This window comes from Chenopodium quinoa, unplaced genomic scaffold, assembly GCF_001683475.1.
Source record: "Chenopodium quinoa cultivar QQ74 unplaced genomic scaffold, ASM168347v1, whole genome shotgun sequence".
Taxonomy (NCBI): Eukaryota; Viridiplantae; Streptophyta; class Magnoliopsida; order Caryophyllales; family Amaranthaceae; genus Chenopodium; species Chenopodium quinoa.
In genome coordinates this window covers 2,198,789-2,211,416 of record NW_018743783.1, presented here as the reverse complement: position 1 = coordinate 2,211,416, position 12,628 = coordinate 2,198,789, and the positions used below count along the sequence as shown (strand labels likewise).

Here is a 12,628-nt window from a genome sequence, read left to right as displayed (position 1 = left end):
CCCCTGTCAAAAGCACAGCCGTTATACCGGATGTACCTAGATTGAAAAGGACAATTAACCTGAAGATACACAAGCGGTTGTCAGAGTTTCTCTTTCTAGAAACGGTTGACTCTCTTTCTAATTTTTGGAAATGTCCGAAAATGGGAAGGGTAAAAAGCTATTTAAGGAAGGGTAATTTAAGGGGCATCCCCGTAATTTCTCTAGAAGGTAAACGGTTAAAGCTGTTCACCAATGCCTGCACGACAAGTGTCACAGGCGCCACGTGGCACACCACGTCACACCTGTGAAGGGAAAATGTTTTGGGTAAAAATACCTAAGGCCACGTGGCCCAATAAAATGGTGACACGTGTCACCCTATGAGAGGTTCAAAATGAACCAATCCTCAGCTGACACGTGGCATCTCCAATCATTGAGAAAAAGACGGCCTTCAAGGCCCAATTCCTTAGACAGCCCACCATTCCTAGGTTTCCGTAACCAAGGAAGGAGGCACGAATCCCAAGACCCTATAAAGGAAGATGTATTCCACCTAGGGGACGGATTCAGGATTCACAAAAAAAAAAAAAACTAGAGCAGTCAATGATTGCAGATAATTAATTCTCACCACCGAGAACATACGTGATCTCGGAATCCGAGAGGATCCCACCTTTCTTTCCACACTTTTTACGTCTTTCAAACACGTTCTAACTTGATCGTTGGAGGCGGAACTCCACCCAACCGGAGTCTCTGTTGTTTAGTAGGTACAGGCGCCCGAAATTCAGTCTTGGTGTTGTAACTCTCCCGAGGGACACAGAAAACCCCGAAACAACTATTGCCCCCAAAATGAGAGTATTAGTTCCTCTTTATTCACCTCATACCACACCATCACTACATAATTTTCCTTACAATCACATCATCACTATCTCGTTCTTCACTATTTTCACTTTCATTTTGCTTAGTTTGACTTTTATTACCCTAGTAATACATCTCCCCTAATCCAAGCATGCACTAAGTCTTAGCTGCACCTGCACCACGACCTATAAAATGAACATGTAGTATAAAAATATGAACATGTAAAAAAAATGAACACTTAGTAATAATGAACACGTAAATAAAATGAAAATTTAGTATTAAAAAGTGAATACGTGAAAAAAATATGATCATATTGTAAATTAAAAATGAACATGATTATCATATAATCATTGAATTGCTAGACAACGGCCTTAAAAATGAAACATTGAGTAAGTAAAAAAAAAAAAAAAAATTCCAAACACGTTAAAAAAAATGAACATTTAGTAATAAAAAATGAACACGTATAAAAAACATGAACATTTGGTATATTACAAATGAACATTTATCATACAATCATTGAATACCTAGAGCATACCTAATAAAATGAATATTTCATAAAAATGAACACTTTAAAAAAAAATAAACATTTATTATTTAAAATGAACATTTAAAAAAATGAACACGTCAAAAAAAGTTATGAACATTTAGTATATTTAAAATGAACATGATTTTCATATATTCATATAATGTCAAATTCTTTATATATATTAACGAAAATAAAGATAAAATAATTCGTTAAAATATGTTTATTTTTTCTGTACTAAATGTTCATTTTTAGTGTATTAAAAGTTCATTTTGTACCATATGTTCATTTTTAAAGTACTACGTGTTCATTTTTTTTACGGAAATTATACATAAGTTCGATTGTAATTATTTTAACTCTAAAATGTAAATATCCACCTTAAATCTTATCTAGGTTCATCAAAGAGAAAATAATTATCGATCTATAATATGATAGATTAAGAATCACAAATGAAAAATTGATAAAACCAAAAATTTAATAACATTCACGTATTTATAAAACCAAAAATAAAATAAAAAATGATGACGATGGAGAATGCTAAAATGGTGACGAATTGGAGAATGCTTGAAGTAGGACAAAGAAGAATAATGATTGAAGGAAAGTGAGGTATTTACATGCTCATTTTTATAGAGATAATAAAGGAGAGAGAAAGTTTCAAAATAAGAAGAAAACAGAGGAGAGAGAAAATTAATAGAGGTAAGAAAAGAGAAGAGAGAAAGAGAGAAAGTTAAGATATAATTAAAAGAAAAAAAAAACGTATGTTTAAATTTAAAGTACTATATGTTCATATATATGAAGCTGATGCAACAAGCTTAGCTACACAAGGGTGTAGCTAAGAATTTGCGTCAGTTTTAAATCAAGTTGATCGAGTAGTCCGTTTTTAACACCTCTACCTACACCTTGATGGTTGAATAATTAGAATAATTTGATACCAACATTATTTATATATGATATATACTTTCTTATTAATATATAAAAATCAAACGATATTATGTATGAGTAACATGTTGATGAAATAATCTCAATTTATATTTTCAATATTTTTGAAACTTCTATGTGTATATTATGAGCTTATGGCTAGACCCGTGCATTGAAAATTCACGTAAATGGTAATGAGAAGAGTTTTATGGTACGGAGTAAAACTATGTTTTTTTGGATTTATATTTTAATTTTCATTTCATTTTGTTTTCAATATTTTTTTTTTTGAAAGGTGATTTTGTTTTCAATTCAATTTAGTTTAATTATTGATTTAAGTCGGTTTAATTATCGGTCTAATTTCAACACTTTTATTTTTTCAATATCTTGTCATGAAGACATGAACCTTTAATTTAGGATCATTATTGGCATATTGACATTAGTTTAAGACAAAATGTTGGAATTTTAAAATGACTAAGGTGGCTAACGCTATTTTTAGGGACATAAATATTCATACACTATTTTTAAGAGTTTTCAAAAAAAAAAAAAAGTAATTAACATTAATGAAAACAAATAAGTAAATAAACACTTTAGAGGATATAATTGTCCAACCACTATTCAATATTCATAAGAGTTAAATTATTAAAAATAAAGCTTAGAGACAATTAAAATCATATAAATAGGGGCATTATCAAAAACCCTTGCGAACAGTTTGAAGCCGATGCTTAAGCAGATTACCTCTCCCGAACAAAGTGCTTTTGTGCCGGGGCGACTTATCACTGACAATGCACTTGTGGCTTTTGAGGTGTTCCATTCAATGAAGAGAAGAGGTGAAGGGAAAGACGATACTGTGGCTTTAAAGTTAGATATGATGAAAGCCTACGATCAAGTTGAATGGGAATTTTTAGAAAAGGCGATGCACAAACTCGGCTTCTGCGATGAGTGGACACAAAAAATCATGGGCTGCCTCTCTTGCTTTTCTTTCTCTTTCAAGCTCAATCGAGAGATTATTGGGAAGGTGGTGTCGCATAGGGGTCTTCGACAAGGAGACCCAATATCTCCATATCTCTTCCTTCTAGTGGCGGATGCATTTTCAAGACTACTTTTGAAGGCTTCTAGGAAAAACATTATTCATGGTGCGAAGGTATGTCACAGAGCTCCTCGGATTTCACATCTATTTTTTGCTGATGATAGTATTTTATTTGCTAGAGCAAATCCTACGGAGTGTTAAAAAATTGCGGATTCTCCGTATTTATGAAAGAGCTTCAGGGCAAAAAATTAATTTTAGCAAATCAGAGGCAACATTTAGTAAGATTGTCACAGTGGATAGATGAAAAAGCATATGTGAATCTCTTGGAGTCAAGGAGGTAGTTCGTCATGAAAAATATTTGAGACTCCCTACAATAATTGGCAGATCAAAGAAGGCTAATTTTGCTGGGCTTAAAGAGAGAATATGGAAGAAACTTTAAGGTTGGAAGGAGAAGCTTCTTTCAAAACCGGGCAAAGAGGTATTGATTAAAGCGGTTGCTCAAGCTATCCCAACATACATTATGAGTGTTTTCAGAACTCCCGATGGACTCATTGATGAGATACCTTCGATCTTTGCTCGTTTTTTGGTGGGGCAATGTGGTGAGAACAAGATGCATTGGAAGAGTTGGGACACTCTATGCCTTCCGAAATCAAAAGGGGGAATGGGGTTCCGGAATCTTACAGTTTTCAATCAATCACTACTAGCAAAAGGGTGGAGATTGATGCAATGTGGGGATACACTCCTTCACAGAGTGTTAAAAGCCAAATATTTTAAACACTCTGATTTTTTGGAGGCGAGGAGAGGCTTTGATCCAAGTTATACTTGGCTTTGGGGAGCTAAGTCACTGCTCCTTGAAGGGCTACATTGGAGGGTTGGAAATGGACGAGATGTTTGAGTATGGGATGATAAATGGCTGCCTTTGCGTAGTAATTGTGAACACTTTTCCCCATCACCAAATAGATTACATGATCTTGACATATTGGTGTGTGAATTAATTAATGAAGACTCGGGGTGTTGGAAACCTGATGCATTGGAGTTACACCTTGACGCTGAGGACATTATAATTGTGACTAGCCTCCCTCTTATTTATCCTCTCGTGCATGACCGAAGGTATTGATTGGAGACCCACTGCTGATGCTGTGTTTACTGTGAAATCTGCTTATTGGCTAGGTATACTTGGAGTGAAAAATGTTGCCAATAGTGTTGATGCGGATTTTTGGAAATTGGTGTGGAACATTGATGGACCACCAAAACTTTGTCACTTCCTTTGGAGAGTTTTCAGTGGTGCAATTGGTGATAATGAAGTGATGAGGCGTAGACATATTCGAGGGGTGGGGTATGTCCTATTTGCGGGTGTGAGGAGGAAACAATACTTCATAATGTATTCAAATGCACAGCCTCAACCTTGATCTGGAATGTGAGCTCCTTTACAAATATTCTGTTTGAAACATATGTTATGGGTCCAGCCCAATTGAAGTAAAATGTATTTTGTTTTGGTCCATTTACTTGGTCCATTTTTATTACATTTTACTAGCTTGAATTAAGTCCAATTTAGGGACTTAAGTTGTGGCTTCTCTTGTAAGCTTTAGATGGAAAATCTTGTGGTAAACAAGTGACCAAGTGAGGCAGCTAGTAGCTGAGAACACACACACAAAAATAGAGAGAGAAGTGAGGTTTTCATTTTCGGAGTTTTCAGGCAAACTTCTGTAATTTGTCCGTTGCCGGAAATTGCACCGTTTGATCATCCTCAGATTTTGACAGCTTGTTTCTGACACCTAGGGCGTCATTTTGGACGGTTGGATTGTCAGTTTGAGCTCTGGTTTGGTCACAGTCGTCTTTGGATAGAACTGCCGTTTTTGGGTGAATTCTACCTTTTTGCTCTCTAATTTTCAATCTCTTATTGTTTATTGTTGTTGGTGGGTTGTGAATTGTTGTGAACTATATTGGGTTCATTTTACCCTCAATTTTATTATCAATAAGAGAATGTTAAGGGTGGACTCCTTAAGAGGTCCCGTGGTTTTTATCCTTCACATCGAAGGGGTTTTCCACGTATAATTCGTGTGTGTTGCTTACATTTTATTCCGCTTATTATTGATGCTTGTGAGTGAAATATTGTTGTCCATATTTCATATTCTTGTTGTGTGATATGTTGGAATGATTGGTTTGGATATTTGGTTGATTGTCTTGAGTTGGTGATTTAGTGAGTGTCGTAGTGACCTCTTCCGATCCCTACAACTTGGTATCAGAGCCGTGGTTAATATAATCACATTATGGAGTCGAGTAGTAGTAGCTCGATGGTTAAATTGACATCAACTAATTATTCAATTTGGAGACCTATGATGGAAGACTTGTTATATTGCAAGGATTTTTTTGACCCAATTGAATCTGTCACTAATCCAGATGGTAGTGTTTCCAAACCATCTAAACCGAATAAAATGGAAGTTAAAGATTGGGAAAAGTTGAAAAGGAAGACTTTGGGGACGATTAGGCAATGGGTTGATATTAGCATATTCAACCATGTGTCACAAGAGTCCGACCCTTATGAATTGTGGAAGAAGTTGGAAGGTCTTTATGAAAGGAAGACCGCTCATAATAAAGCTTCATTGATTAAAAGACTTGTTAATTTGAAATTGAAAAGTGGAAAGTCTGTTTCTGAGCATCTTAATGACTTTCAAGATATTATTAATAAGTTGACTACTATGAAAGTTGTTCTTGATGATGAGTTGCAAGCTTTGTTCTTGTTGAGTTCTTTGCCAGATAGTTGGGAGACCTTGGTTGTGACTATTAGTAACTCTGCTCCGGATGGTGTGTTATCTTTGGATGTGATCAAAGATAGCATGTTTAATGAAGAAATCAGAAGAAAGGAGATGGGAGTTGATAATTCACATGCTCTTGTTGTTGAGAACAGAGGAAGAGACAAGAGTAGGGGTCCCAAAGGCCATGATAACTCAAGGAATAGGTCCAAATCCAGTGATGGGAGAAATGTGACTACATGCAACTATTGCAAGAAACTTGGTCATATCAAGAATTATTGTTTCCGCTTCAAAAGGGAACAAAGACAAAAGAATGACAATTCACAAAAGGAGGGAGATGATAAAAATACTGCAGCGATTGCTTCTAAAAGTGATGATGAGGTCACTTTGATATGTGCAACTAGTGAGTGTCATCATGTTGATGGTTAGACACAGAGTGGTTAGTAGATACAGGTGCTTCATACCATTGTGTTCCCAGGAGAGAGTATTTCATGAACTACAAGTCTGGTGACTTTGGTAGTGTGAAGATGGGAAATCAGAGCTCAGCAAGCATTGTTGGGTTAGGTGATATTCGTGTGAAGACAAGTGTTGGGTGCATGCTTACATTGAAGAATGTGCGCCATATTCCTGATCTACGCCTTAATTTGTTGTCTGCTGATGTTCTTGATTTAGAGGGTTTCCGACATACTTTTGGTGATGGTAAGTGGAAGCTGTCTAAGGGTTCGATGACAGTTGCACGGGGTGAGTTGTGTTGCTCTTTGTACAAGACATATTTGAGTGTATGTTCTGGTGAGCTTAATGCAGTGGAAGAGAAGAACTCTCCAAATTTGTGGCATCGAAGATTGGGACATATGAGTGACAAGGGATTAAAACTTTTAGCAGGTAAAACATTGATTCCTGTTGATAAAATTGTTTCTCTTGACCCTTGTGATCATTGTTTGGCAGAAAAGCAGCATAGAGCTTCCTTCTCCAGGAAGTCTACTAGAAAGCAAACCAAGTTGGAGTTAGTACACTCCGATGTTTGTGGTCCCATTGAAGTTGAATCTCTTGGTGGCAATAGATATTTTGTCACTTTCATCGATGATGCTACTCGAAGAACTTGGGTGTATATGTTGATGACAAAAAGCCAAGTGTTCGAGGTCTTCTAGAAATTTCATTCCATGGTAGAAAGGGAGACAGAAAGAAAGGTGAAGCGTCTTCAAACTGATAATGGTGGTGAGCATACTTCGAAAGAGTTCAAGTATTATTGCTCACAGCATGGCATAAGACATGAGAAGACAGAGCCCGGTACACCACAACACAATGGAGTTGCAGAAAGGATGAACATAACCATTGTGAAGAAAGTGAGATGTATGCTTAGAATGTCTAATCTTCCTAAAATATTCTGGGCTGAAGCAGTTCAGTGTGCCGTGTATTTGATCAACCGTTCTCCATCATTTCCTCTTGGTTTTGACATTCCTGATAGAGCATGGAAGGGGTGTGATCCTTCATATTCACACTTGAGAGTCTTTGGATGCAAGGCATTCATGGAAGTGCCGAAAGATCAGAGATTGAAGCTTGATTCCAAGACTAACCCATGTGTTTTTGTTGGCTATGGTGATGAAGAGTATGGTTTCAGACTATATGATCCTGAAAAAAAAGAAGGTCGTGAGAAGCAGAGATGTAGTATTCTTTGAGCATGAGAAGGGTGCAGATCTTCTGAGTACAAGGTATACTTCTACTTCAGAATTGTCTTTTGATACTACTGATGATTTTTCTTCTCCTACACCTTCTGTAAATCAGCCAGCAAATGAGAATGTTGAGGAGAATCATGAAGATGTTGGTGAGGTACAACCTGATGGTGATGTACCAGTTCATGATGATGATGGTGTTCATGAGGATGATGGTGTTGATCGTGATGAGTCTTCATCAGATGAGGAAGAAGTACATGATGAAGAGGTTCATGAGCAGGGGGAGCAACCTACCGCTCATGTTGAGGATACGCAGGTTAGAAGGTCAACTAGAGAACGCAGGCCTTTAACTAAGTATCCAAGCTCAGAGTTCATTCTACTCACCGAGGACGGAGAGGCAGAAAATTATCAAGAAGTGTTGTCTCTTGAAGAGAAAGATCTGTGGCTCAATGCAATGAAGGAAGAAATGGAGTCCTTACAAAAGAATGAAACTTATGAGTTGGTGAAGCCTCCCAAGGGTAAGAAATTCTTGAAAAACAGGTGGATTTTCAAGAACAAGAAAGATGGTGAGAAGATAGTGAAGCGCAAAGCTAGATTGGTGGTAAAGGGATACAACCAGAAAAAGGGCATTGACTTTGATGAGATCTTCTCTCCTGTTGTCAAAATGACTTCTATTAGAACTGTGCTAGGATTAGCTGCAAGTCTTGATCTTTAGTTGGAGCAGCTTGATGTTAAAACTGGTTTTTTACATGGTGACTTGCATGAAGAAATCTACATGGAGCAACCTGAGGGTTTTGAAGAAAAGGGGAAAGAAAATCTTGTTTGCAAGTTGAAGAAGAGTCTTTATGGGCTTAAACAGGCACCAAGGCAATGGTACTGAAAATTTGATTCGTTTATGACAAGTAATGGTTATAAGCGGACTTCTGCAGATCCTTGTGTGTACTTTAAGAGGTTCCCTGGTGGCAAATTCATTATCCTTCTGTTGTATGTAGATGATATGCTGATAGTTGGGCAAGATTAAGAGATGATTAGCAATTTGAAGAAAAATTTGTCCAGTTCATTTGACATGAAAGACTTGGGTCCAGCAAAGCAAATCTTAGGCATGGAGATTGCTCGTGATAGGAAGACTGGAAAGTTGTGGCTATCACAGGAAAAGTATATTGAACGGGTTCTTGAAAGGTTCAATATGAAGCATGCCAAGCCGGTTAGTACACCATTAGCTTCTCATTTTAAGCTAAGTAAGAGAGCTTGTCCTACAACAGAGAAGGAGAAAAAGCAAGTATGTCTTCTATTCCATATTCTTCTGCTGTTGGTTCTTTGATGTATGCTATGGTTTGTACTAGACTAGATATTGCACATTCTGTTGGAGTTGTGAGTAGATACTTATCCAATCCGGGTAAGGTTCACTGGGATGCAGTGAAGTGGATCTTTAGGTACTTGCGTAGCCTCTAAACTTTGTTTGTGTTATGGAGGTGTAAATTCTGTTCTTGAAGGGTATACAGATGCAGACATGGCTGGTGATCTCGATAGTAGAAAGTCTACCTTAGGTTATGTGTTCACATTTTCAGGAGGAGCCATATCATGGCAATCCAAGTTACAAAAGTGTGTGACTTTGTTGACTATTGAGGCAGAATATATAGCAGCTGTGGAAGCAGGTAAGGAAATGCTTTGGTTGAAAAGGTTTCTTCAAGAGTTGGGTTTGAAGCAAGGTGAGTATGTAGTACTTTGTGGTGGTCAAAGTGCTATGGATTTGAGCAAAAATGCTATGTACCATGCCCGCACCAAGCATATTGATGTTAGATATCATTGGTTGCGGGATGTGATCGAAGATCAAAAAATGAAACTGAAGAAAGTCCACACCGACAAGAATGGTGCAGATATGTTGACTAAGATGGTTCCCGGAAGCAAGCTAGAAGTTTGTAGGAAGCTTGCGGGAATGAGCTTCAAGTGATAGTTGAAGTGTGTTCGTCTTCCCCGTTTTGGGCTGGAGGGGGAGATTGTTATGGGTCCAGCCCAATTGAAGTAAAATATATTTTGTTTTGGTCCATTTACTTGGTCCATTTTTATTACATTTTACTAGCTTGAATTAAGTCCAATTTAGGGACTTAAGTTGTGGCTTCTCTTGTAAGCTTTACATGAAAAATCTTGTGGTAAACAAGTGACCAAGTGAGGCAGCTAGTAGCTGAGAACACACACACAAAAATAGAGAGAGAAGTGAGGTTTTCATTTTCGGAGTTTTCAGGGCAGACTTCTGTAATTTGTCCGTCGCTGGAAATTGCACCGTTTGATCATCCTCAGATTTTGACAGCTTGTTTCTGACACCTAGGGCTTCATTTTGGACGGTTGGATCGTCAGTTTGAGCTATGATTTGGTCACAGTTGTCTTTGGACAGAACTGCCGTTTTTTGGTGAATTCTACCTTTTTGCTCTCTAATTTTCAATCTCTTATTGTTTATTGTTGTTGGTGGTTGTGAATTGTTGTGAGTTATATTGGGTTCATTTTACCCTCAATTTTATTATCAATAAGAGAATATTAAGGGTGGACTCCTCAAGAGGTCCCGTGGTTTTTATCCTTCACATCGAAGGGGTTTTTCACGCATAATTCGTGTGTGTTGCTTACATTTTATTCCGCTTATTATTGATGCGTGTGAGTGAAATATTGCTGTCCATATTTCATATTCTTGTTGTGTGATATGTTGGGTTGATTGGTTTGGATATTTGGTTGATTGTCTTGAGTCGGTGATTTAGTGAGTGTCGTAGTGACCTCTTCCGATCCCTACAACCTATGGCTGGGAAACTAACAAAGCGTGAATTATCTACTTTTGCTGCGTTGGCGTGGGCTTCGTGGACTAGCAAGAACAAGTCCATTCACGAGCAAGAGTCGCATAATCCTAGAATGCTGGCTGCAGGGTTCGTGAGGTATGTCCATGATTATAATTTGTATTCAGGTTGAGTTTTTGGAAAGGTGGCTAGGAGTGAGATATGTTCTGCTGCATCGTGGATAAAAACCCCCCGAAGGTGTGATCAAAATCAATGTTGATGCTGCTATTTTTAATGGAGTGGATGTGGGATTAGGTGCGGTGGTGCAAGATTCAGGTGGGACTCTGCTTGTAACTGCAGCTCGACGCCGCATAGGTGGGTGGGATCCAAGCATTGCAGAGGCTGCTGCTATGTGTTTTGGGATCGAGATTGCTCATCGTTTGGCTACACGACTATTTGGATTGAGAGTAATGCTCTTGGAGTAGTTCAGAAGATTAAAGGGAAAAGTCATATGTACTTGTTTACTGATAGAATCGTTAGCTCTATTTCTTGTTTTAATTTCTTTCATATTAGTCATGTTAAGAGGGGAGGGAACACTATGGCGTATTATGTGGCTAGGTCGTGCCCCCACAATGTGGTGGAGATTGTATATTTTGATCCATTCTCGCAAGGTATTCGCACCCTTGCTGAGATGGATATTGCTTGATTGATTTAATAATATGAGTTCCTTTCTTCTTTCAAAAAAAATAAATTATATAAATAGGGACATATAGGTAAACTAATATGTTAGAGACAAAATTGTCTATCACACTATTTATAAGTGTTTTCTCATACTTTGTAAAAGGTAGGAAAACGTTTACTTCCACCGTAAATAACTCCGGCTAAAAATTTTAGGCTTAGTATTAAATTCAATCTCGGACGCCAAGACGAATTTCTTGGTCACATGAACATCAAATTCATCAAAGAAATTCTCTTCTTAGGCAACCTTCAATGCTCAATTGACTTTCTCATGGTCTGACTACAAATCTACAATAAGAAGTATAAAAATACCACATAGAAAATATAGGCTATATAAAAACCAAGGCATAAAGAGCTATAATAATTAACCAACAGTTGAAGCAGAAAATATGATCCTCTTTACTACCTGATGAAGGTACATTGTTTCCATTCTCCACTACATGTAGCGTTGATGTAACATTTTTGGTTAGATGCGACTGCTGCTCCACCGCAGTAGAATTGGCAATTGTGGTACTGAGGCCTAATTGACCGTCAATTGCCTGAGGAGGAGGAGATTGTCGCAGTAGGGGAGTTTGTTGGGCAGTCTGAATATCCTTGGCTGAACTGTTAGGAGGAATTGGAAGAGATATTGGCATTGTGCCTAAATCTTCAACAATAAATGAAAGTCATTCACATTCAGCAAAGATTATGATAAAAAAGAAAATGTAAAGTATGTATATGAGATTTGACTGTTTTTACCTCGGCACATGGTGAAAGGAGGGACAGTAATGTAGCAGCTTGAAAAGGACAAAGAGAAAATGGTGGTTAATTGAGGAGCATCAGTCATAAAAACCGAGCACAAACAGTGGAACCCAACTCGAAGAGCTTGGTTAAGGGCTCTGCAACAAGGCTCTAAGAAAACATACTGTCCCTCTTGGTTGAGGCACTTATCAAGTTGTAGGCCTTGCAGCGAGCAACCCAGGCTTTGAGATTCTATCCCAAGAGGTAAAACACACAAGAGTAAGGTTATTACTAGAGCTAATTTTACGCGCATCATGACTCTCAAAACCATTATGTTTTCAGCAGTTTCTTAGTGTTCATCAGTCTAAACTATATATGTGCTTAGAGCTTTTGGAGGACAGTTTGTACTTCCTCATTCTGTTTTCATGATTCCATTTTTGCCCTTTTCTGTATCAATTTGTTATGCTCATTTTCATTGTTTCATTGAAATGATGGGGCAGATCAGTAATTTAGGACGAGTCACACGAATGGTGAACGAAGTCATGTAAATGTGAAGGGTACCAACTATGAGGGATGCTTAGATGAATGACTTATCCCACAATCAAAGCATTAACTGTATGAGCAATAGGGAAGAAAACTAGGTTATGAACTGATAAACATTCATGTGCATTCTGATCACACCTAAAATATGT

The 12,628-nt window shown here is 37.6% G+C and overlaps 2 protein-coding genes across 2 annotated transcripts; one reads left to right on the top strand and one right to left on the bottom strand.

The window, feature by feature from the left end:
- Positions 1–2,987: 2,987 nt before the first annotated feature.
- LOC110684901 lies at positions 2,988–4,191 on the top strand. The gene is made up of 3 exons (XM_021861339.1): positions 2,988–3,410; positions 3,476–3,633; positions 3,831–4,191. The coding sequence occupies exons 1-3, from the start codon at positions 2,988–2,990 to the stop codon at positions 4,189–4,191; spliced, it is 942 nt and encodes a 313-aa protein (XP_021717031.1).
- Positions 4,192–11,354: 7,163 nt separating this feature from the next.
- On the bottom strand, positions 11,355–12,345 carry LOC110684827. The gene is made up of 2 exons (XM_021861259.1): positions 11,955–12,345; positions 11,355–11,862 (listed from the first exon to the last, which is right to left on the bottom strand). The coding sequence occupies exons 1-2, from the start codon at positions 12,265–12,267 to the stop codon at positions 11,546–11,548; spliced, it is 630 nt and encodes a 209-aa protein (XP_021716951.1). The 5' UTR covers positions 12,268–12,345; the 3' UTR covers positions 11,355–11,545.
- Positions 12,346–12,628: the final 283 nt, after the last annotated feature.